The 23,900-nt window shown below is 39.1% G+C and overlaps 2 protein-coding genes across 8 annotated transcripts in view; one reads left to right on the top strand and one right to left on the bottom strand.

Moving 5' to 3' along the window:
- SKP2 (S-phase kinase associated protein 2) overlaps positions 1-10,814 on the bottom strand; it is a 35,003-nt gene extending 24,189 nt beyond the window's left edge. For both annotated transcript variants that reach the window (XM_069096137.1, XM_069096136.1), the window contains exons 1-2: positions 10,581-10,814; positions 9,787-10,046 (exon numbers count right to left, since the gene is read on the bottom strand). In XM_069096137.1, coding sequence (XP_068952238.1) covers positions 9,787-10,046; positions 10,581-10,588 — 268 coding nt within the window. In that variant the 5' untranslated portion in view covers positions 10,589-10,814. The remainder of the gene's footprint in view (positions 1-9,786; positions 10,047-10,580) is intronic.
- A 122-nt stretch (positions 10,815-10,936) lies between these two features.
- LMBRD2 (LMBR1 domain containing 2) overlaps positions 10,937-23,900 on the top strand; it is a 51,099-nt gene continuing 38,135 nt past the window's right edge. The window contains exons 1-4 of one of the 6 annotated variants that reach the window (XM_069096132.1): positions 10,938-11,280; positions 12,077-12,146; positions 12,418-12,461; positions 23,621-23,850. In XM_069096132.1, the coding sequence (XP_068952233.1) occupies positions 23,677-23,850 (174 nt within the window). In that variant the 5' untranslated portion in view covers positions 10,938-11,280; positions 12,077-12,146; positions 12,418-12,461; positions 23,621-23,676. Of the gene's footprint in view, positions 11,281-12,076; positions 12,147-12,417; positions 12,462-20,244; positions 20,403-21,972; positions 22,037-22,073; positions 22,205-23,620; positions 23,851-23,900 lie in introns of those variants that run through there. The other 5 variants (XM_069096131.1, XM_069096135.1, XM_069096130.1 and 2 more) reach the window with 5 other exon arrangements.

Below are 23,900 nucleotides of genomic sequence, written 5' to 3'. Positions count from 1 at the left end.
GAAGGGAGGAAAAGAAGGAAAGAGGGAAGGAAGAAAGAAGGGAGAGAGGTAGGAAGAAATTATTGTAATAAGCTATTATTATCCTTATTTTATAGTTTTATATTAAGTTGAAGAAACTAAGGCAGACAGAGGTTTAGTCACTTGCCCAAGGTCACACAGCTGGTAGGTATCTGAGACTGGATTTGAACTCAGGTCTTCCTGACTCCAGGCCTAGTGCTCTATCCACTGCACTACCTAGCTGCCTCAGGTAGAAGGGGAGATCACATCTCTACTTTATTAATACAATGTATTTTATATTGTAGATTTAAAAACGTTATTCTGAGAAAGGGTCCACAGGCTTCACCAGATCACCAACTAGGCCAGAATGATGGGCAAAGTCTAATAAAATGAAATTTAATAAGAATAAATGTTAAGTCCTATGCTGAGGTTCAAAGGGCAATTGCACCAGTACAGAATGAGGCATATGGTTCACCTGTAAAGGGCTGGAAGATTTTAACAAACTGCCAGTTCCGGATGAGGCAATTTTGATACAGTGACCAGAAAAGTTCCTTCAACCTGGATGCATGAATAAAGTTTGGCACCATATTTTAAGCTCAGGCTGAGGCTGGATTGTGTCCAGAGGGGAGACCAGGATACTAACAGGGTTAAAAAACTGCTCCATGAGAACAGGTGGAAGAAACAGGAAACGGTCAGATTGGATAAGGGGATGGACACAAGATATGTCTGTAAGTATTTGGAAGACTGTCACATGGAAGAATTAGACTTGTTTAATTCCAGTGCCTTTCACCTCTTAATCATTTCTTATCTATTCTGTATATAGCTTGCTTGTACACTTTTTTTTTTGCATGTCATCCACCCCATTTGACTGGGAGCTCCTTGAGGGCCGGGAATATATTAGACTCTTTTTGTAGACTCAGCGCAGAGTCTGGCACATAGCAAGTGCTTATGAACTGTTTTGCCTGGCTCCAGAGGGTGGGATTAGGGCAGTACATGGAAGTCATAAATGGCAGATTGGTGCTTCATAGATGAAAAAACTTCCTAATGACTAGATAACTCAAAGTGGAATGGGTTGCTTCAGTAGGTAGTGAGTTTTTCATCTCTTACGACCTACAGAATCACAGACTTAATGCTAGAGATAGCATCTTTTACAGACGAGGAAACTGAGATCAAGAGGCTTGCTCTAGGTCACACGAGTATTAAGTGGCAGGGCCTGGATTGCAACCCTGGTTGTCTTGACTGAAATGCAGGTCTTTGTCAATGAGCAATGGGCTCCGACAGCACCAGGCCGAAAAATCAATTAAGCATCTTCTTTATAGAAGATACACTTGACCTCTTGGTTCCCTTCCAACTAGAGAGATTCTAAGATTTTTAAGGCTCCAGATTCTTGGAAAACTGCTACTCTCCCTATCATGCCCCCTTCCCTCATTCCCCCATGTCTGTTCTCCTAGGGAAGCACCCACGGTGATAAGCCAGGGATCCTTGCAGCACAAGGTACCCATAAACAACATGCTTACAAAATGCTCTCCCATACATCATGTGTCATCTTGGCCTCTCATCTTCCCACTTTGTCTGGCACATCATCTCTTCTACACTGGTCCTCTACCAGCCCTGGAAAGCATCCAGGGAAGAAGACAAAATGAGAATTTATCGCTTTTCAACTTTCCTGTTCTAACACTTTATCTTCATTTGCTGAGACATTACTTCTTTGAGAAGCTGCTTAGCAAAGTAAGTGCTAGGCTTGGGATCTGAACTGGGCTCACGTCTCATCACTTACTACCTGACCATTTACCAGACACTCAATCACCCTGAGCCTCAGTCTCTTCATTTGTGAAATAAGGCTACTATACACCTGTAGTACTTTCCTCCCAGGGTTATTAGGAAGCTCTTCATGCTAAGTGTCTGATACTATATTTACTTATTATTATTGCATTATTACTTTTTCTTCAGGAAGGAAAATCATTATAAATCATTTCATCAGTGTCTGATAGTATATCATTGCTGTACTTTTTCTATTAAGAGAAGAAAACTCCCCAACTCTCTATTTTTTGCTAAAGGCAACTAACAAAAAAAGGTTTATAACCAGCCGGGTCCACAACAAATGCCTTTAGGCCACTGGCTCAGCTCTAATCTCACTTCTTCTCTGACACCCATATCCTCCAACCACCCAGGGTCACTCCAGACTGGAATCCCAGGTCACTGAGGGTCTGTGACACTCATTTAGCACTTATATTTTCATATATCTCTTTACTCCCAATTAGATTCTACACTTAAAGCAATTGCATTCAACAGATCTTTATTGAGGGTCTACAGGATAAGCCCTGGGAAAACAAAGTTTAGAAAAAGAGATGGGGGAAGATCAGGGCAGACTTCCTGGACAAGGCAGCATTTGAGCTTAGAAAAATAAGAAGGTAATTATCAAAATAATCTAGGTTACTGGCTAAGAAATAAGAACGGTGGCTGGATCAGTGGAATAGATTAAGTACACAATATATTACAGTAAATGATCATAGTAATCTAGTATATGATAAATCCAAAGATCCAAACTTTTAGAACAAAAGCTCATTATTTGGCAAAAACTGCTGGGAAAACTGGGAAACTACGGCAGAAACTAGGCATAGACCTACATCTCACATATACACCGAGAAGGTCAAAATAGGTCCATGATAAAAAGTAATCAAATTACTTAAATTACATAAAAAGTAATCAAATTAGGAGAGTAAGGAATAGTTTACACCTGTCAGATCTATGGAAAAAGAAAGAATTTAGGACCAAACAAGATATAGAGAATACAAAACATAGATAATTTTGATTATATAAAATTAAAATTGTGTACAAAGCTAATGCAACCAAAATCAGAAGAAAAGCAGAAAACTGGGAAAAAAAATTTGTAACAAATATCTCTGATAAAGGCATCATTTCTCAAATATATAAAGAACTGAATGAAATTTGTAAGAATACAAGTCATTCCCTAGTTGACAAATGGTCAGGGGATATGAATAGGTATTTTTCAGAAAAAGATTTCAAAGCTATCCCTAATTACTATAAAAAAATGCTCTAAATCACTATTGATTAGAGAAAAGCAAATTGAAACAGCTCTGAGGTACCACTTCACACCTATCAGGTTGGCTAATAGGACAAAAAGGGAAAATGATAAATGTTGAAGGGAATATAGGACAACGGGGACACTAATGTACTAAACTAGAGTTGTGAACTCAGCCAACCCTTCTGGAGAGCAATTTGGAACTATGCCCAAAAAGGCTATAAAACTATGCATACCCCTTGACCCAGCAATACCACTGCAAAGTCTGTATCCCAAAAAACATCAAAAAAAAGGGGAAAAGGACCTATTTGTACAAAAATATTTACAGCAGCTTTTTGTGGCGGCAAAGGATTGTGATGGAATATTACTGTGATATAAAAAATGAAAAGACCTGTATGCACAAAAGTATTTATAGCAGTTCTTTCTGTGGCGGCAAAGAACTGGAAATCAAGGGGATGCCCATCAATTGGGGAATGGATAAACAAGCCATGGTATATGAATGTAATGGAATACTATTGTTCTATAAGAAATGAGGAGCAGACGGACTTCATAATAACCTGGACAGACTTATATAAACTGATGCTGAGTGAGGGGAGCAGAACCAGGAGAACTTTGTACACGATTACAGACACAACATATGTGTGATGACTGACTCTGATAGACTGGCCTCCTCTCAGCAATGCAAGGTTAAAAGACAACTCCAAAAGACTCATGATGGAATGAGATGTCCACATCCAGAGAAAGAACTACAGAGTCTGAAAGCAGATTGAAGCAAACTACTTGCGCTCTCTTTTGTATTTTGTTTTGTTTCATTCCTTCTTACTTGTTCACTCCATTGGTTTTAACTCCTCCTTACCACTTGACTAATGTCTAATGTGAAGGTATTTGTAGAACCTGTATTGGACTGCCACAGGGGGGAGGGGGAAGGAGAAGAGGAAGAAAATTTGAAACTCAAAGGATTGTGTTACTGAATGTTGTAAACTAATAAATAAATTTTAAAAATTTTAAAAAGAAATGAAGAGCAGGATGATTTCAGAAAAACCAGGAAAAACTTACATGAAATGATGCAAAGTGAAGTAAGCAGAACCAGGAACACTATATTCAATAACGGCAATTTTGTATGAAAGAACTATGAATGGCTTCACTATTCTCAGTCAGCTATTCTTAGCTATTCTCTATGATGCTAGATGATCCTAATGGACTCCTGATGAAACATGCTATCTACCTTCAAAGAAAGAATTGATGTTGTCTGAATATAGATTGAAGCACACTATTTTTCACTTTTTTTGTTGAGTCTTCTTATTGAAAATGAGTAACATGGCAATGTTTTACATGATTTCACATGTGTAACCTGTATTGGATTGCTTAACATCTGGGGGTAGGAGGGAGAGAAGAACAGAATTTGGAACTCAAAACTTAAAAAATGTCAAAAATTGCTTCAACATGTAATTGGGGGAAAAAATAAAATATTTTTTTAAAATAGGTAAATATTCAACAGGTAAAAGAGTATGTGAAAGCATGCCAGTCATAGGAAAGAACACAGCATATGGGGAGGGGGAGGGAAGTTTAGCAAGGTACACATTCTATTCCTGCAATAGTAAAGTGGTTCTAGATTACTGAGGGTCTTCAATGAAAGGGGGAGGAATTTACACTTTGATACATATCCGAGCATGACCATACCAATATAAGGAAGGGTCATTTGGAAACAATATGAAAAAGAGATTAAAAGTAGAGAGAAGATAATCAGTGGGGAGGCTGCTGCAATTGTCCGTTTGAGTGATGATTTATTCCTGTACTAGGTGATGACAATGGGAACTAAGAAAAGGGATTAGATGACAAGGATTTTGTGGCGATAAAACAGACAATTCATACATCTAGAGCCAAAAGGGTTCTTCTGGGCCATCTAGTCCAACCCCTTCATTTTGTAGATGTGGAAAATGAGGCCCAGAGATACTAAAAGACTTACCCAGGGCCACAGTGCTAGTAAGAGTCAGAGGGGGATATGAACCTAGCCTAAGATTCTTCACTGTGCAATGCTGCCTCCTGTTCTCGTTCCTCTTTGTTGCTGTTCAGTCCTATCAGTCTTTTCCAACTTTTCACGACTCCATTTGGGGTTTCCTTGGCAGAGATACTGGACTGGTTTGCCACTTCCTTCTCCAGCTCATTTTACAGATGAGGAGCCTGAGGCAAACAGGATTAAGTGACTTGCCCAAGGTCACACAGCTAGGAAGTGTCTGAGGAAAGATCTGAACTTTCAGATCATCTGAAAGATGCCAGCCAGGCCCTAAGTCTCTATCCACCGCATCACCTAGCTGCCCAATTTTTACTATGCTGTTTTTTTCTACTTTAAATCTCAAGTCTAGGAAAATAAAATATACAGGCAATGGGATATAGAAATCCATCTTGCCCTATAAGAAAGTAAGGGTGAGGGGGTGGGGGAGGACATAAGAGAGAACAGATTAGGGGAAGGGGTATTCAGTATGCCTGCTATCTTGGGGTGGGAGGTAGGGGAGAGACGGGGAGAAAATTTGTAACTCAAAATCTTGTGGAAATGAATGTTGAAAACTAAAAAATAAATAAATTTATAAAAAAAAAATCTCAGTACAGGAAACAGAAGTATGTATGAGACATTCCCACTTCCTGATCCTAGCAAGTCAGTGTCCTATAACCTTAATCCTAACCTGGCATTTGCCTTGGGGTACTAGATCCTGCCTTTACTTCTGGGGTGAACAGTATCCTAGTTAAAAGAAAAATTTTCACTTGCCAAGTATTTGTTGACTGATTAGCTACGTGGGCTGAGAAGAAGAAAGAGTAAAAGATAATACCATAGTTTTAAACATAGGAAACAAAATGAAAACTGGCACCATGGACAGAAATAACAAAAGTCAGAGATTTAGAGGTGAAAGAAGATTAAATTCAATAGGTAAAGGAGGACACACCAGTCACAGGGAAGAATATGGTATACAGAGGGCAGTTCTGTTGGAACAAGGTAGACATTCCATTCTTGGAATGTTAAGTAGATCAGTATGGTACACCTTGGATTTGGTGGAAGGTCCAAGCTGTTCTCTAAGTAGCTAACATTCAGAAGAAAGGCCAAGGCTAGAGATACTGATTTAGCAGTTACCTAGATAGGAATAGTAGATGAAATCACAGGAGGAACAGAGATTACCAAAGGACAGAATAATATAAAGAGGTGGCTAAATTTGGAATGCTGCTCAATATCAACCTTAAGGGATAAGGAAGAGTATGCAAAAGGGAATCTACCAAATGTTAGAGTTCTAGGAGGGTAAGAACTAAAAAATCATTGCGTTTGGCAATCAGGAGGTTAGTGGTGCCTCTGGAGAGTACTTTCAGTAGAGTGGACAACGGACTTCAAGGAGACAGTAGAGGTGATGAGGAAGTAGAATCTTTTGGATATGAATTACTTCTTCAAGAAGTGGAGTAAGAGAGGTTAAGGCAAAGCTTCCTTAAGGTTATAATTAATGTTTGTGAGGGGTCAAGAAGACATCTTTCAGAGTTCAAATCTGGCCTCAGACACTAGTTGGATGACCCCAGGCAAGTCATTTGACTCTCTTGCTCTCAGTTTTCTCATTTGTAAAATGAGCTGGAGAAGGAAATGGCAAGCCACTCTAGTATCTTTGCCAAGAAAACCCCACATGGGGTCGTGAGGAGTGGGACAACTGAAAACAACAACAAAAAAGTAATGTCTGTAGGCATATGGAAAGGCACAGAGAAGAAGAGGGTCAGGTTCTTGGGAGGTGGCCAGATCTGTGAGAAGCCGAGGCTGGAGGGAGCTCATGTATAGCTGAAAGGTAGAGAAGGAAGCTGGTTGTTGAAATCTTAAGAAGTTGAAAGGGCTTGTGGGGTTCAGGATGCCTAAGAGATTATCAAATTGGGAAAGTGACTTGAATCCTGAAAGAATACAAGGATAAAGAGAAGCAAGTAGAAATTGAAGGAATTTCAAAGCCAGGAAAGAAATTATAATTATAAAATTATAATATATTATATATAATATATATAATTATAAAAATAAAATAAAAATTATAAGAAAATCTTATAATTTCATAGACTCACATAATCATCATAGAGACCACAGGGCCTAGCAGTACCTTCTACAAAGGGGACAGTTAATAAATGGCTGGTCATTAATTGTACAGGATCTTTTGTATCTTGGATAGTGTTGGGTAAAGAGCAGGCACCCAACAAACATGGTGGAAGAAATGGGTCTATAATTTGGTATTTCACCTCACCACTTTCTTCTCTTCCCGTAGGGATAATCTAAAATTGCTTGTACATACTGAAAAGGTCAGTAGCCTTTGAAACCAGACTTAGGGACAGGCTGTCAAAGCTCAGTGATAACTATGAGTGCAACTTCCAGGTATGTCTAGATCCCCATCACCTAGAAAGGTTTGTCTTCAACTGTGCTTTCCCAAAGAACAAAAAAGTCACTATTGCTTCCTAGTGTACTAAATACATTAAATAGCAATTGTATTAAAGAAAAGGTAAAATTGAACAGGAATGAACTTACAGTTTTAAAAACCTCGCACTTATCTATGTAGTCAGAGAGCTGGAAAGGACCTTAGATGTCACCTAAATCAACAGGGCACTATTTTACAGACGAGGGAATTGAGGCTCAGCCAAATTAAGTGACTTGCTCAAAGCCACACAGAAGTAAGGGGCACAGCTGTGATCTGAATCCAGCTTTTCTGGCTCCAAAAATAGCTCTTTATACTGTCTCCCAACTTCTGACCTGGTTACTACACTGGAGCCCATCCTGTTTTTTTGTTGTTGTCAAAGGGGTCAGTGTGATTTTGCTCAGGGCTTCACTCCATAGCTCAAAAACTTATCCTCCTTTCTGCTTTAAAAAAGCAGGGGTGTTGGTGGTTATTGCTATAACTGGTCCACTAAGCCATGGGAGAGGGGCAGCTAGGTGGCACCATAGTGGATAGAGTATCTGGCAGGGAATCAGGAAGATTTATCTTCCTGAGTTCAAATCCAGCCTCAGACACTTAGCTGTGTGACCCTAGGCAAACAGCTTAATTCTGGTTGCCTCAGTTTCCATATCTGTAAAATGAGCTGGAGAAGGAAATGGCCAAAGTAATTCTGCCAGGAAAACCCCCCAAAATGGGGCCATGAAGTTGGATAGCAAAGGACTGAACAACAAAAAGCCATAGTAGATTTGGTCAGCAGTACTTTCTGAAAAGTTCTTCTAAGAACTACAATACTGTTCTAATCCCCTAAATCTATCCTGTATAAAACCTGAATGCAGGGTTATTTTCCAGGATAAATGGAAATTTTTTCCTTTCAAAAATATCTTAATTATGGATGCTATATTTGGACAAATCTCAGTTGTTGGGAATTTGCCTCAGTTTACTTCCCCAGGATAGCTGGTTTGGAGTTAAGGAGTCTTAATAATCCAACCTTCTAGTGTGTACAGCCTCACCAGCATTATGACATCTTTTGTATCTCGGATAGTGTTGGGTAAAGAGCAGGCACCCAACAAACATGGTGGAAGAAATGGGTCTATAATTTGGTATTTCACCTCACCACTTTCTTCTCTTCCCATAGGGATAATCTAAAATTGCTTGTACATACTGAAAAGGTCAGTAGCCTTTGAAACCAGACTTAGGCTGCCTCTGTTCCTGAACTTCATAGTCAGAAAAAACTTTTTAACGCCTCCCCTACTTCTCAGACAAAGACATCACTAATCCAATTAATACTAATTTAGCTTCTTACCCCAGAGGAGTAAGCCTTTTATTGTTAAGTCTTTTTAAGAGTGTCCAACTCTCTCAGACCCCATTTAGGGTTTTCTTGGCAAAGACTCTGGAGTGGTTTGCCATTTCCTTCTCCAGCTCATTTTACAGACAAGGAAGCCAAGACAAAAGAGTTAAGTGACTTGTGCAGGGTCATACAACTAGTAAGTGACTGAGGCTGGATCTTAACTGAATCACTCTAACCTAGAAGTAAAACTAGGATACAGTGCCAATTTCTCAAATACTTCTCCAATAGCAAGCATAGAGACTGTGGATAAAAGGCCCATACATGAGTACATGGTAGTATTACACAGTATAAACCAAAGCAGGAACCACAAGCTCTTTCCCATAATTTATGCATTCACTTCCGCACTAGAAGCCCTCAGTGTGACCTAATGAAAAGGCAGGAATGTGTAATAACTGAATATATCTTCAAACAGATCATGACCAGAAGATAAAATATTTTGCATGTTCCTGGACAAGACTGAAAGCAGTGGTTAAAGTAATCTATTTTTTTTTTTTTGGGAGGGGGGCTGGAACAGTGATTTAATCAGTTTAGAAAATAAAAAGTGAGGAACATCCCTCTACCAATACAATTGTATTAAGTACAGTGACTAGTCAAATATCACAAAGCCAGCCTGTGTTAAGATGAGGGAACCCAGGTCCTCCTGGCTCTGCCCCCACTACACCACATAATAATTCAATGACTCTCACTATTGAGATCTGCAAATATAATATATCTGGAAAGTGCTGGATTTAGGGATTCAAGTCTTGGTTCTGCCATATACTTAACTGTGTTGCCTTGAGACCTCACTCTTATCAGGCTTCAGCTCCCTCATCTGTGAAAAAAGGGAGTTGGTCTCCATGGGCCCCCTTCCTTCTCTGGTGCTTAAGAGTCATCCCTAAAATTTAGCTTGCTATCAACTCCTGGAACCGTTTTGCAGTAAAAACGAGACTTCAGTCTTTCAGACTTACAACTGCCCCAGAACATACCTGAACCATGCTCTTTGGCTTGCCTCGGCCTGCGGGCAATTACAAAATCCTTCTCCTTCGCTTTCACCTTCTGCTTTTTTGGCGGAGGGGCTTGAGTTAACAGCAGCTCCTGGGGGATGTTTTCACTGTCTACCTTTTCCTTCTCCAGAATGGAGACTCCCATTCCTGAGAGCAAATCCGGAGTCTTGTTAAGATCCCATCCCCACGTGAAGGTGATATTAACATTGCTGTCCGAATCGGGAATCTCCTGGAGGTGTTTCCTGCAGGAAATAGACAAGTTGTATTCTCACAGCTTTCCATTAATTAGCATCCCACGAAACGGACGCGTCCCAGTCAAATAGAAACAAGGGCTTGCAAAGCCACCTCTTGTATGTAGGTAGCGATACTTATTTGGAAACGTTTACATGTGATTCTCATAAAGTGGGGAAGGAGGGGCTAGGGAAGCTAAAGCTGGTAAATTAGGATACATGTGCATTTATAAAAAAACGACTCTTTTCACTGCAGACAGCCTAGAAGTTTTCCTAAATTAAATGGGGGAGTGAGGTGGGGGAGAGGCGGAAAAAGCAAACTAGCATCCAGTCATTCAAAACATTAACACCCAAGCCGAGACAGCGAGGCCGAATAAAAGCTTCCGGAACCATGAGGCGATAGACTCCACCAGCAAACCCACAATGACCCTAAAGCAATTAAGCGGAGAATGCTAAAAAGTAAAGATAAAGGTGAAATGCACAGCATCCACATTTTCCTTCTCCTCCACACATCCGCTGCTCATCATCGCAAATAGGTTTGGTTACCTGTGCATGATGGGCTGGCCGGAGCAGAGCTGGGGATTTAAGTCCTTGCATTAATTGCTCTTGATCTCGGGGCTTCCTTCCCGCGTCCACGACTTCCAGCTGCACCACCACGCTCCGCAGTCGGATCTGGACCCAGGAGGGCAACGTTCCATTCAACCCGCGCGCGGAACCTTTTCCCTCTCCTGGTAGGCGGCCTCCGAACAGACGCGCTGCCTGCTGGGATTTGTAGTCTCTGAAACTACCAATCCCTTGGTCCTTCCTCCTGCCAAATCATCGGTCTGCGTCTGTCCCTTCATCCCACTCTAAGTATTTCTCGCGCGCTCCTTCTCACTTCTCTTCCCATCCCCCGCCCCACCTACGATAACCCAGAAGCCCGTGCGGGGCGGGACGCCAGCGAGGCCGGGAGAGAGCGGTGGCGAATGCATGAGGAAGCGGAAGGGAAGGAGGGGGCCGGCGGAGAAATGTCACCGGCTTGAAGGCAGCCGGTGTTCCTGTGCTGCCTCGGCGCTTCTGCTCCCTGCTCACCCCGAGACGGCGGAGGCGCCGGCGGGTCCTCGCGGTCCCTCGGTCCGTTGACCCGCGGAGCCCCCGGCGGGACGGTGAGATCGGGGCTCGGGGAACGCGCAGTGGGTGACGGCCAAGGTGGGGATGGCGACCCCGGGGGCCCGCCGCGCCTGCTGAGGGGAGCACTGTCGCCCCGGTAAGTCGGAGGCAGCGGCTGGCGGGGGTGGGGTGGGGGTGGGGACGGCTCCCAGGAGTGCGGCGAGGACCGGGGTGTGCCTCCCCGGCTTCCCGAGCCTGCCCAGGGAAGCATCACAACGCTGCAACCGGGGGTGAGGGTGGGCGTGGAAAGGAACGAGGGGCCCGAGCTCGGGGACCGAGGGTGAGGTCAGGGGAGGGGGCGTCACTTTCTCCCTCCCTCCCGGGTCGCGACCCCAAAAGTTGCGGGTTTACAGGCCCTGGGGCCGAGGCTTAGAGGGTCCGGAGCCGGCCTTCATCACTCAGGGAATGAACCAGCGAATTCCGGGGCCAGGGGCTGGACAAGCACCTGCGGCTTGGGGCGGGCGCGCCTGGGGAGGGGGCGGGGAGGATGCGTTTCTGAGCCGCAGAATGGAAAAGGGCTTATGAAGACACCTCCCCTCCCCCTGCCGAAATGCGGCAGTCACTGAGAAGCTTTGGGACTCCTTTCTAGTTTTCCTCGGAAAACTGGAAAGCAGCTGTACCTGTTCATACAATTAAGCCTCCTTACTCCCGGATGTTTACTTGCTCTTGATTTAAGTGTTTAGCCTATTCTTTGTGGATGGATGTGATGGACGGCTGGATGCATGATGGTTCATCCCTTTACTTTAAGAGAATTCTTGATCCCTGAGTTTATTATCATGCGTGTAACTTTGAAAATAAATTGTTGGTGTGTTGGGGAAACAAAGGGAATTATGGATAATTCGTAAATTATAGTGACGATGAATATTTGTTGAATTGACTGTTTTTATTTTAAGCTACGCAAAGAACATCATCTTTAGTGCTTCCTCAGCATAGCTCATTAAACTAAAAATGGTTATATTACCGGTAAGTAGCTTATCTTCATTTTCTCTGGAGTTCAACTTTTTATTTATCGTGAAACTCCCCGTGCCCCCGCCCCTTGTTTTGTCTACGTGGTTTGGGGCTTATTCCTAAAGATTTGGCTACTCTTCTGTGGGAAAAAAAAAAAAAAACTATTTAAATGTAAATTATATTTTTCTCCAGGAAAAATATATTTAGGTCAAAGAAAATGCATGCCCAAACTAAATGTAAATTATTATTTTTTTCTTTATCCATTTCCTCATCCTCTTTCTTACAGATCGTTGATTATTAACTAGTTTTTTGTGGTCAGAAAATCTTGAGGTAAGGGAAGGTTTCGTAAAGGTTCACTGTTTATCTGTGTTATCTGTTCTCGATGCCAGGTTTTCTCTTTACTACTTATAAAGTATCTAGATTTTTTTTCTCCTAGTATTTTTGTGTTGTTTGGTGTAAGATATAAAATTCTAATTTTATAAATTAGGAACATCTTTTGTGCATTCTGCCTTTTATTCAGACCCTGAAACTTCCCTCACTTTAAACATATGCTGATGTGTAGATTAGTAGAGGACTCCCATTAGAGCAATTCTCATTTAAACATGTTGAATGGTAGGTCTAGAGAACAAAGTCTTGCAATTGTGGAACAGGTGTTTTGCAGACTGCAGCTTCAGCATTATTACACAGATAAACCAGAATACCTAAACTTAATGTCGGTTAATTTATTCTGCATTACATTCAGTCCTGACCCATTATCTTAACTTTTAAAAATTTAAGTTATTGATAGAAGTTAGTGATAGTGTTATCTAAAACTACAATAACTTTTAATCCATTTTAAATTTGGAGTCATCCAGCCCATCAGTTTTCAGTTACATGGTTTCCACAAGCTTTAATTGCTCCTGACTTACATTTAGCATTTTCTGAGTAATGCAGACCCTTTATAAATTTTAGGTTTTTTTGTATTAAATCTCACTTCCATAACACCTCATTTTCATTTAAGCAGAGATATTCTTATTTTCATGGCCAGGATTATTGTAAAGATATTTGTTAGTGACCTAGCTATTTGAATTAATAATATGCTTATTATATTTGATGCCATTGAGCAGGGATTTTGCCAACACTTTGGAAGCTTGAAATACAGTTCAAAGTGATGGTAAAGGAGACATATCTCCATTGGACTTATCCTATTGGCATATGTAAAGGGTAAGGTACTTGGTGGCAAAAACAAATAAACACATACAGGGGTCCATCTGACAGAACACAGTCGTAACAGAAGACAAACTGGGAATCACAGCTGACCATTAAGTGGAATGAGTTATGAGAATATGAGTAGTGTAACACTATAAAAAAAATCAAATGTGATAAGAATTCATTTTAATAGAAATAATGGCACTAATTCCAGGCTGAAATTGTGGGATTAGTGGGTAGAGAAAGCTGGCCTCAGTCAGGGAAATTTGGGTTGTGCTGGCATATACCAGACTGACCCTGGACAAGTCACTTTATCACTATGCCCCAGCCATTGGCTGTGAAAGTATACACTTCAGAAGGTTCTCTATACCAGTGAATTCACAGATCTAAAGTGCTTCTACTTGCCCCATCAGCTTTGATGTCACCTACATTAATATAAGAACTGGCATGTAAGCCTTTTAAAATGTCTTGGTTCTTAACACAAAGAAGTAAAGGTATTTGCTTCCCTTGTAGATAAATGGTTAAGGACAGTGGTGATCTCCGAAATTTGGGGTGCCTAAGCAGATTATTCCGGAAAGTGTCTCTTTGTTAAATATAAAACATTCTCAAAGAAAGGATAAAATAGCTGTGTCTTAAAGACAGCATATTTAATCAAAACTGACTCTTCTTGTCTTTCTGCTTTACCCTCATGAGGCGTCTACCCACTATAGCTACATGAGCAGTTAATCTTCAACCAATTCAGAAAGTTTAGTATTTCTTGAAAGTTTAATAGTGTTTTTTCAGACTGCTCTGAATTCTTTTCTCTTCACAACATTCTAGCATCTAGGTTACTACTTTATCCTTTTTCTTCCATACTCTGGTTCAGCCTTTTGACTCTAGCTTCTGGATCCTCAGCATTTTAGGAGTTTCTCAGGCAGTTAATAGATTGTGAAACAAATAGGGATTGTTTTGAAGTATGGGAAGAGTTTTCAGGTGAAGTTTATGGACCAGATTGTTTTGTTTTGTTTTTAATCATAGGATTCAAAGGATGAACCAGAGAAATGAACTTAAATTGAAGAGAGAATTCTTTAGTTTGTTTTTGTAATAAAATGCCATTTTTTTTCTTTATTATTCCATCTCTCCCATTCTTCCTCTCCAGTCTGATAGACTGGCTTGAAACTTTGCTTTTATTTTCATTTCTCTAATTATTATTAATATAGAGGGTTTTTTCCTATGTAGTTGGTGATATCTTGTATTTTTTTTTCCTTTGAAAATTGCGTTTGGCCATTTATCAATTGAGGAATGGTTCCTATTCTTATAAATTTGAATCTCTTCCTTGTATACCTTGTTTGTTGGACCTTTAGAGAGAAATCATTGCTATTATTTATTTGGAACTTTGATTTTAATAAAGTGGGGAATTCTATCTATCAATAAAGATGAACAGCTATTCTGAAATTTGTAGCTTTAGTTTCCTAGGAAAAAGATTCATGCCCAGGGTTTGTACAGCCAGTACATGTCAGAAGATGGACTTGAACCTGCCTCTTCCTGACTCTAAAGCCACATGCCTCTTCACCTTCAAGTTATCCAATCTCTGTATATATGGGAGGAACTCTAGTTGACTAAGTGAATAGAGCACCAGGCCTGGAGTCAGGCAGATTCATCTTGAGTTCAAGTCCAGCCTCAGACACTTACTAGCAGTGTGACCCTGGGCAAGTCATTTGATCCTGTTTGCCTGAGTTTCTCATCTGTAAAATGAGCTGGAGAAGGAAATGTCAAATCACTCCAGTGTCTGCCAAGAAAGCCCCAAAAAGGGTCACAAAGAGTCCAACAGAACTATTGTTAAATATAAACTATTTAACTATTGGTTAAACAGCAGAAATCTTTAAACACAGAAGTTAAAGTGATTTTGGAAGGTAGGTACTGACCCACCTTTGAAGCAAGGCTCTGATCTACTTCAGTGGTATCAAATGCAAATGGTGGGGCTTGTAATCTGTATTTAAGGATCCCTGCGGGCTGCATATTGACTTAGTTTTAAAATGTAATGTTACCTGTTTTGTTATATTTTTATTTATTTTGTTAATTTATTTCTCAGTTCATGAGTGTTGTTGGTTTGACATTTCTGATCTAGGTGTCTTGTTAAGGTGATGTCAAACTTCTAAACTAATTTCTTTCCCTTTGTCTCTGATTCTTCCCCCAAAATCATCATATGACCTTAAATATGTCTGAACTAAGCTGCCTCCAAGAATGACATTCTGTCTCCTGCTTCTGTCCCTTTTAAATAGGCTGCCCCTTATCCCTAGAATGCTTTCTCTCTTCCTCTCTGCCTTTGGTTCACTTCAAGCCTTATTGCAAATGTTACCTCCATATTGCAAATATACCTCCATGTTGAAGCCTTTACTAATCCCTAGATTTTTGGTTCCCTTTTTCCCACCTTGTGCTGTTACTATAGGTATATAAAAAAAATTCTTTGATTTACTTACCTGTGAACATGTAACATACCCTTCTACCACCACCCCCCAATCCTGGCCCCTGAGGGCAGCAACTTTCTTACTTTTGTGTTTGTATCTCAGCAACTGGCAAACGGCAGCTGGTAGCATAGTGCAGAAAGTGCTGGATCTAGAGTTAGGTAGACCTCAGTTCAAATTTGGCCTCAGACACTTGGCTGTGTGGTCCCGGGCGGCTTACTGAACTTCTGCCTCTGTTTCTTCAACTGTAAAGTGGGGATAATTATATCACTCCTCTTCCATGGTTTTTGTGATTTAATTAAATGAGATGATGTTTATAAATTATAAAAGCTCCTAACATAGTGTCTGACTTACATAGTAGGCACTTAAATACATGTTTACTCCCTTATTCCTCTTGTACTTAATAATTCTGATATATCGAATATATTCTGTAGTATACCTGGTCCTGAGATTGATGGATCGATCCTCCTGTGTGATCTTGGTAAAGTTACCTTTCTGGAGGTGCTTCCCATTCTGAAAGTGAGGGAGTTGGAGCAGATAAGAATCTATATTAGTCCCTCTGACCTCATAGCATTGCTATGAATGGTATAGAACCTGGAGGTTAGTAATGATTTTAAACAATGTGCCAGGAGCACCTTGATGGTGTACAAAGGAGAAAATATGAACAAAGGAGGCAGGGTTATATAAGCATTTGGAATCAAGTGAAAGAAGCTGCAACAAAAACATTTCTAAAAAAAGAAGAGCAAGAAAGCGAAACGATAAAAGATATGAATGGTAGAAAGTTAACCAAAGCAGAATAGATTTAAGAAGAGGTAACAAGAATACACAAAAGAACTATGCAAAAAGGATTTTAACATTACTGATAACCACAATGATACGGTTCCTGATCTAGAGCCAGACATCCTGGAGAATGAAGTCAAGTGGGCCCTAGACCTTAGGAAACATTGCTAACAATAAATCTTCTATAGGTGACAATTCCAGTTGAGCTATTTAAATTCCTAAAAGATGAAACTATTAAAGTGTTGTACTCATTACATCAGCAGATTTGGAAAACACAACAGTGGCCACAGGATTAGAAAAGGTCAGTTTACATCACTGTTTTCAGGTTACCATAATTGCAGTCATTTCACATGCCAGCAAGGTTATTAAGATTCTGCAACCTTGACTTCAGCAATATGTGAACTGAGAATTACCAGAATAGCAGGCTGGTTTTCAAAGAGGCAGAGGAACTAGAGACCAAATTGCCAGCATTTGTTGGATCGTGGAGAAAGCAAGGGAGTTCCAGAAAAACATCTACTTCATTGAGTACACTAAGCCTTTGACCATGTGGTACTTCCTAGCAAATAGAGGGAGAAGAAATGGAAGCAGTGTCATATTTTATATTGGGCTCAAAGTTCACTGCAAATGGCAACTGAAGCCATGAAATTAAAAGATGCTTGCTTCTTGGAAGGAGAGCTTTGGCAAATCTGGACAGCATACAAACAAGCAAAAACATCGCCTTGCTGGCAAAGGTCTGTACAGTGAAAAATGGTTTTCCACTGGTGATGTATGGCTGTGAGAGCTGGATGATATGGAAAAGTGAGCACTACATAACCAACACTTTAGAATTGTGGTGCTAAAGATTTTTGAAAGTGCCTTAATTAACCAGAAAATAAATCAGTCAGTCATTAAAGAAATTAATTCTAGCTATTAACTGGAAGGTCAAATACTGAAGCTAAAGCTTAGGTACTTTGATCACATAATGATAAGGCAGGACTCATTGGAAAAGATGCTGATGGAAAAAATTTAAGGCAAAAAGAGAAGAGGATGGCAGAGAATGAGATGGATAGATAGTGTCATGAAAACAATCAACATGAACTTGGACAGAGTTTGAGAAATAGTGAAGGGTCGAAGGGCCTGGTGTGCTGTGGTCCATGGGGTCATTAAGAGTTGGACACAACTGAGCAACTTCTTGACTCCGGGCTACTTGTCTTAGATGCTATTATTACCTCCATTTTTCCTGATGGAAAGGTTGAAGGGCTTGTTCCGAGTCACAGAACTAGTGAGTGTGTGAGGCATGTCTGCCACTGGACCCAGATGTCTCTGGAGGAGGCTGGTGGCACCTTATTACCAAGTCAGCACTCTTATCTACTGTACCACTTAGATGGCTCTGGAGAAAGAATGAAACAGCCCCCCTACCCTCAGAGATTTTACAGTCTGATGGGATATATGTTTTAACAGGTCTCTGCCCTACAAAAAATAAAGGTAATGAAGTCTTAGTATCAGAAGGGTGTTCAAGCCGGATTGACCATGTTTTATAGTTGCTGAAGAAGAGGTATTATATGGGATTGGACTAAAGAGCTCTAAGGACCTTCGCAATTCTTAGGACTTTATGAGTATTGTATTTAGCAAAACTTGAAGTGCTTTGAATAGATTTTAGTGGGGGAGGGGGAGAATCACAACTGATTCCATTTTTATCTCCCAGTGAAGGTAGTAACTCCTTCCACCAGGTTGCCCTGGAATATGTAATTGTAGAGAACTGTTTGGAACTTGTGAAAAGTTAAGTGACTTACTGATTTTAGCAGAGCCAGGAAGTGTCTGTGGAAGGTTTGTGTATGCAAGTCTTTCTAATCTTTATTTCGAGGCTGCCTCTCTTCTAATATAGGTCAACTTAATCACCATTCATTAGGCACAAAAATGCTTATTAAAAAAATCAACTTAAGGAATTGATTTACATTCTGTTGTGTTTAGGGTTTGGGGAACAACTTGCAAACAGGTAAATACAAAGTAATTTCTGGGATGGGGTTGGTACTTATATTATTGTTAAAATCTGGACAGGTTTTTGAGTTACGCTTGCAAGGGAGCTGAGGTAGTAGTGAGCCTGGAAATCATTCCTGGTGTCAGACTGATAAACCTGTACATGGAGCTGGGAGATAGACCATTTTGGCTATAATGTAGAATGTCGTTAGCTTTGATAGATAGGCTGGATCTGCCTATCTTGTTGTGAAAGACTTTTAAGTGCTAAACAAAGGAGTTTTTATTTTAGCCTAAAGGCAAAGGGGGAACCGGAAGCTCTGTAGCTCCTGAAGCTGAGGAATGACTTGGCAGAACTGTGCTTTAGGAATGTCACTTTAGCAGTGAGTGTGCTTCCAAAGAATTTCAGAAGGATTGAAGAAGGGCATGTTGATTTAGATTTTTATCATTATCTGCCACCAAAGGTTAGTAGAATCAATCGATAATAGATTTTATTGCCTCTAGTCTCAGATGTGTTAACCATGATATGAGAAAGGAATTTCTTAATTGAATAAGTTGTAAATACAATAAGATGTCAAGGTGTCAACTGAAATTATAGATCCAGGATGTCTGTTTCTTTTACCATTAACATGACATGATATAACGTAAGGTAAGTCCCATTATTCAAGATAGTGTCTGGTTTAAGAGGCCTTGTCCTTGGTAGTCCAAAACAGAAGAATGCTCCTGGTCAGCTTCATCTGGCCTTACAGTTGCTGACACCGGAAGGGGCATTTTGAGTTCACTCAGTGCAAAACAAAGCATGTCTGTTATACCAGAGCATGCAAAGTATTATGGTAGGGTAAGCTCAGAGTGGGCCAAAATGTTTCTCCTGATTAGCCAATCCAAGTTTAGGCCTTTCTCAGGTCTTGAGGGTTCAAAATGGTTTGGGAAGGGGTCTACGCTGGCTAATCAGATCTCTGTGCCTGTATAGGACTAATAAAATGAACCAAATACTCTTATCTTCCCTTTTATTATACTTGTCATGTCTCAAGGACTAACCTGAGCAAATATACTTGAAAAGAAAATTAATACATTGAAGTCTAGTTTAGATCAGATATTAAGGTCTAGTTTAAATCTGTAGTTAAAACAAACACCTACAAAAACTGGCCCTTTTAGTTGATTAGCCACTAATATTTATCATTAAGATAGAAAGTTTTCAGGGCAGCTAGGTGGCGCAGTGAATAGAGCACCAGCCCTGAAGTCAGGAGGACCTGAGTTCAGATGCGGCCTTAGACACTTCACATACCCTACTAGCTATGTGACCTTGAGTAAGTCACTTAACCCCAATTACCTTGCCTTCCCCCCTCCAAAAAAAAAGGAATAAAAATTTTTTAAAGCTATAAAGTTTTTTATTTTTAATAATTATGTGTGAAATGCTTGGTGTAGTAGAATCCTACTTTGGGGAGTTAGGAACACCTGGATTCAAGTCTCCTTTTCTATTCCTCCTCTCTTCTCTCCCTCCCCACTCCCCATAATACTGGCTCTGTGACCCCCTGGGACACCACTTAACCTCTCTCTCAGCTCTGTGCAACATTCTTAAATTCTTAAGTTGTAGATCAGTAGCTTGACCCCAGATTAGAGATGTACTTCCCTCCCATTTTTGTAGTGTTAAAAGACTCTGGGTATGAATTTTGCATATGTGGTTAGACTCAGTTGATTTAAATTTTGCTGAGCTGCCTTTTTTGTTCTTTTTTATTATTTGCTGCAAGATATGACCTGCTGAGTAGGGGAATAAGGATGGATATATTTGGACATTAAGATAACATAAAAACAACCTGACTACAAAAAATGTAACACTAGCACTTGAATATGTAAAGAACCTAGAGAAATTATTGTTGAGAATTCAGTGACTCGAAGCAGGCACCAGGTAAGCTGTCTTGGGAACTGTCATCTTGACATCAGAGGGACAATATAAAAACCTGTTTCCATCCCATTTTCCCTGGGAGGCAGACCTTAGCTATTTGTACACAAGATAAAGTAACCAAAAACTGGCTTATATTAATAGGAAAATATAGAGACTAGGAATATTAAGAAGCCCAGATTTGGGACATATTTTATCCCTTTTGCTTGGTACTTTAAAGCACTAAGGTCAAACTCAAATAGAGATTGCTGTGGACTTCATACTGACTTAGAAAAACACAAGGTCACATTATATATGTTGTATTATATTTTTATTTTGTTAAACATTTCTCAATTGGATTTTTGCCTGCTGTGAGTTTGATGTTTTTGTTTTAGTGCTTTCTGGTAAAAAAGGATAGCCAAGAATATGGACATGATGTTTCTTTAGCCATTTCTTCATTTTCAGAGCTTTGAGTATAAGCAACGAATTTTTCTTATTCAACAGTTAAAGCCAAAAATTTAATAATATTTAATTTATTTAATTATAGCAGTCACTATAATTTTCAGTTACAATTTATCTGTCAAATTCCTAGTTCAGATAGAATATCAGACAAGAAAATATTGGACCTCACTTTTAATTGCTCAGCATAATAATAATTGTGTTGAATTTCAAATTCAAAAATGTTTAGGAAGAATTGATGTTGGTGGAAGATTGGAATATCACATAAATTTGGTGAGCTGTTAAACTGACTGTTAGGATTATTTAAGTTGAAGAATACCAATAATAGAATATGAAGCTTGAAATTTTGATAAGTTGTTACATGAAGTCCTTAAAAATCAAACTTTTAATGACTTTTTCATTTTTAGGTATTTTGTAAAACATTCTGTAGATTGTTGTGATGAGCAAATAAAAATAATTTATGAGTAAATAAATAGTATACCAAGAGAGAATATAAGTTCCCTTTTATTTTAAGAATTAGAAAATGAAGAGATTGATGAAAAAAATTGAAGAAACTGAATGCAGAGATAAATTTTTTTTGATGTCTATAAATAAACTAAAATGTTGAATGAAAGAATTATAAGTGATAAAGGTAGGGGTTTTTTTAATGAAGTTATGCCAATTATGGACCCCACTCACCGACAAGAGGTCATTCTATATTTTTTCTTCTTCAAGTATTTTTTCCTTTATCTTATAATTTTATCCAGTTTTATGTAATATTTTTTTTTTTAGATCATAATAGTCAAAGGGAAACTTGGTTATAAAGACTGATACTTCCTTTTAGGAGGATAGGTCCTGAAAATGTATCAGAAGTAGTTATTAAATGATTAGCAGTGTGTAAGTTTTATAAAGGGATTGTCTGGCTATTTTAGATCATGTACATGTCCAGCTAAGTAATTCAGATCTGAAAGAGTTTTTAGGGGATCTGAATGATCTGTTTCTTAATCTTAAGCCAGATAATTACCTATTTTCCCTTTAATTTTGGCCCATCCAGCATTCCATAGCTGAATAAAGTTTATATACACAAATTAAAATTTTCTAACGGTTTGAATTTTAAGTCTCTTTAATAAGAAGACCTTTTCATATGATTTTCCTTCAGTAACAGAGTAAAATACAGTTAGGGAGTGTGACCTGTGCTGTATCATGAAACATATTTATGGATGGTAAGTCTGAATGCTCCTTCTGGGTATGTTCCTCTCTATCCATAGGCTTATAGAATGTTAAAGGAGCAAAGAAATCATAGGGATTTTTTGATTGTCGTTGTTGAGTTGCTTCAGTCATATTCAACTCTTCATGACCCCATTTGAGGTTTTCTTGGCCAAGTTACTGAAGTGAGTTGCCTTTTCCTTCTCCAGCTCATTTTAAGATGAGGAACTGAGGCAAAGAGGGTATTAATGATTTATATCTATTTTGAAAATGTGTGACTGCCTAATGTTGTAGTCAAATGTTATTTAGAAGATGAAGTTTTATTTCCAGTTTTTAAATTCAAGTTTTATTTATACCTTTTCTATATTACAGTCACTTCTGGATTTAATAATTACAATTAGACAGCCTTATGTAAGTGCTACTGTAAGATGTTTTTATCAATATGGAATGTTTCTTTCATTAAACTTTTAGGGTATACGTTCAGCAAGGGAATCTCTAGCTCAAAGGGAAGAATATAGGACTTGTAGTCACTTTCTTAGCATAATTCCAAATTAATTTTCAGACTGGTTGAACCAGCGCACAGCTCTACCAATGGTATATTTGTCTTCCTGGCATTCCATAACTCCTCACATAGACTATTTTCATCTTTGCTTACTTGCCAAGTGTGAAAAGAAACTTACGAGTTGGGTTTTTTTTGGTGATCTGGAGCAACCTTTAATATGGTTGCTAATAATTAGTAGTTCTTTTAAAAAAAACTGTTGCTGTCCTTTGCCCATGTTTCTTTTTGGTAATGACTCTTAGTCATATATTATGTGACATGTTTTTAATAATATCTAACTTTACATAGTATTTTAAAGTTTACAGTGCTTTATCTCACTGATCCTCATAACAGCCCTGTAGCAATAGGTACTACAGATATTATTTGTAAAACTGTTTTACTGATGAGAAAACTAAAGTTCAAAGATCTTAAGTGATTTATTGGGGGCCACAGTATAAGTCTGGGAGATAGGAGTCAATCCCAGGAGGACTCTTTTGTCTCCCAAATCAAACGTTCTTTCCACTGTACCATGCTGCCTCGAAAAATAAGTTTAATTAGTACCTACTTTATAGGCTTTCTGTGAGGCTCAAATGAGATGATTTGCCAAACCTTTAATGCCAGATGATCTTATTATTTTTTGCATTTTTAAAGTAATCCAACAAAGTGAATGGGGAACAACCCAAATACTCTAGGGATTTGTGATTAGAATGCAGTAGCTGAGAGGAGAAAGTTATGAGGATATATCAAGTATAGATTAGATATTTTTCATTTTATGTTAAGGTTTTTATTCATCATTGCAGTTCAGATAGAATTGGTTTGCTGAAATAATTGATGATACTATCTTGAATTTTCATGAGCAAACAAACATTGAAGTGAATTATAGGTTTTAAAACAGTAAATGTCTCAGTTCTATCAGGAGGGGTGCAGGGCTCTATTTTGGATTAATATTCTTAAATTGGAACATTTCAAATTGTTTTTAAAAGTAAGATCTGATAACTTTTCTGAATAATGTTTTATGTGCTGATATTGGTTTTTCCTCCCCCTTTTCCCCTCATTTTTACAGTTATGGTCATTATCTTCAGATGAATAGCCTTGGTTGGCTGGAGTGAGCACACAATAATGAGTGGTGCAGCTTTGGGACTTGAGATTGTTTTTGTCTTTTTTCTGGCTTTATTAATACTTCATCGATATGGAGACTTTAAGAAACAGCATAGACTTGTTATTGTAGCAACGCTACTTGCTTGGTATCTCTGCTTTCTCATAGTTTTCATCCTGCCCTTGGATGTTAGTACGGTAAGATTTCACATTTTCTTTGTGTCTGAGTTTTGTATATTTTAACGAAT

This window comes from Petaurus breviceps, unplaced genomic scaffold, assembly GCF_028583685.1.
Source record: "Petaurus breviceps papuanus isolate PSGF00001 unplaced genomic scaffold, PetGlider_PUasm1.0 229, whole genome shotgun sequence".
NCBI lineage: Eukaryota > Metazoa > Chordata > Mammalia > Diprotodontia > Petauridae > Petaurus > Petaurus breviceps.
This window is presented reverse-complemented; position numbering and strand designations above follow the sequence as displayed.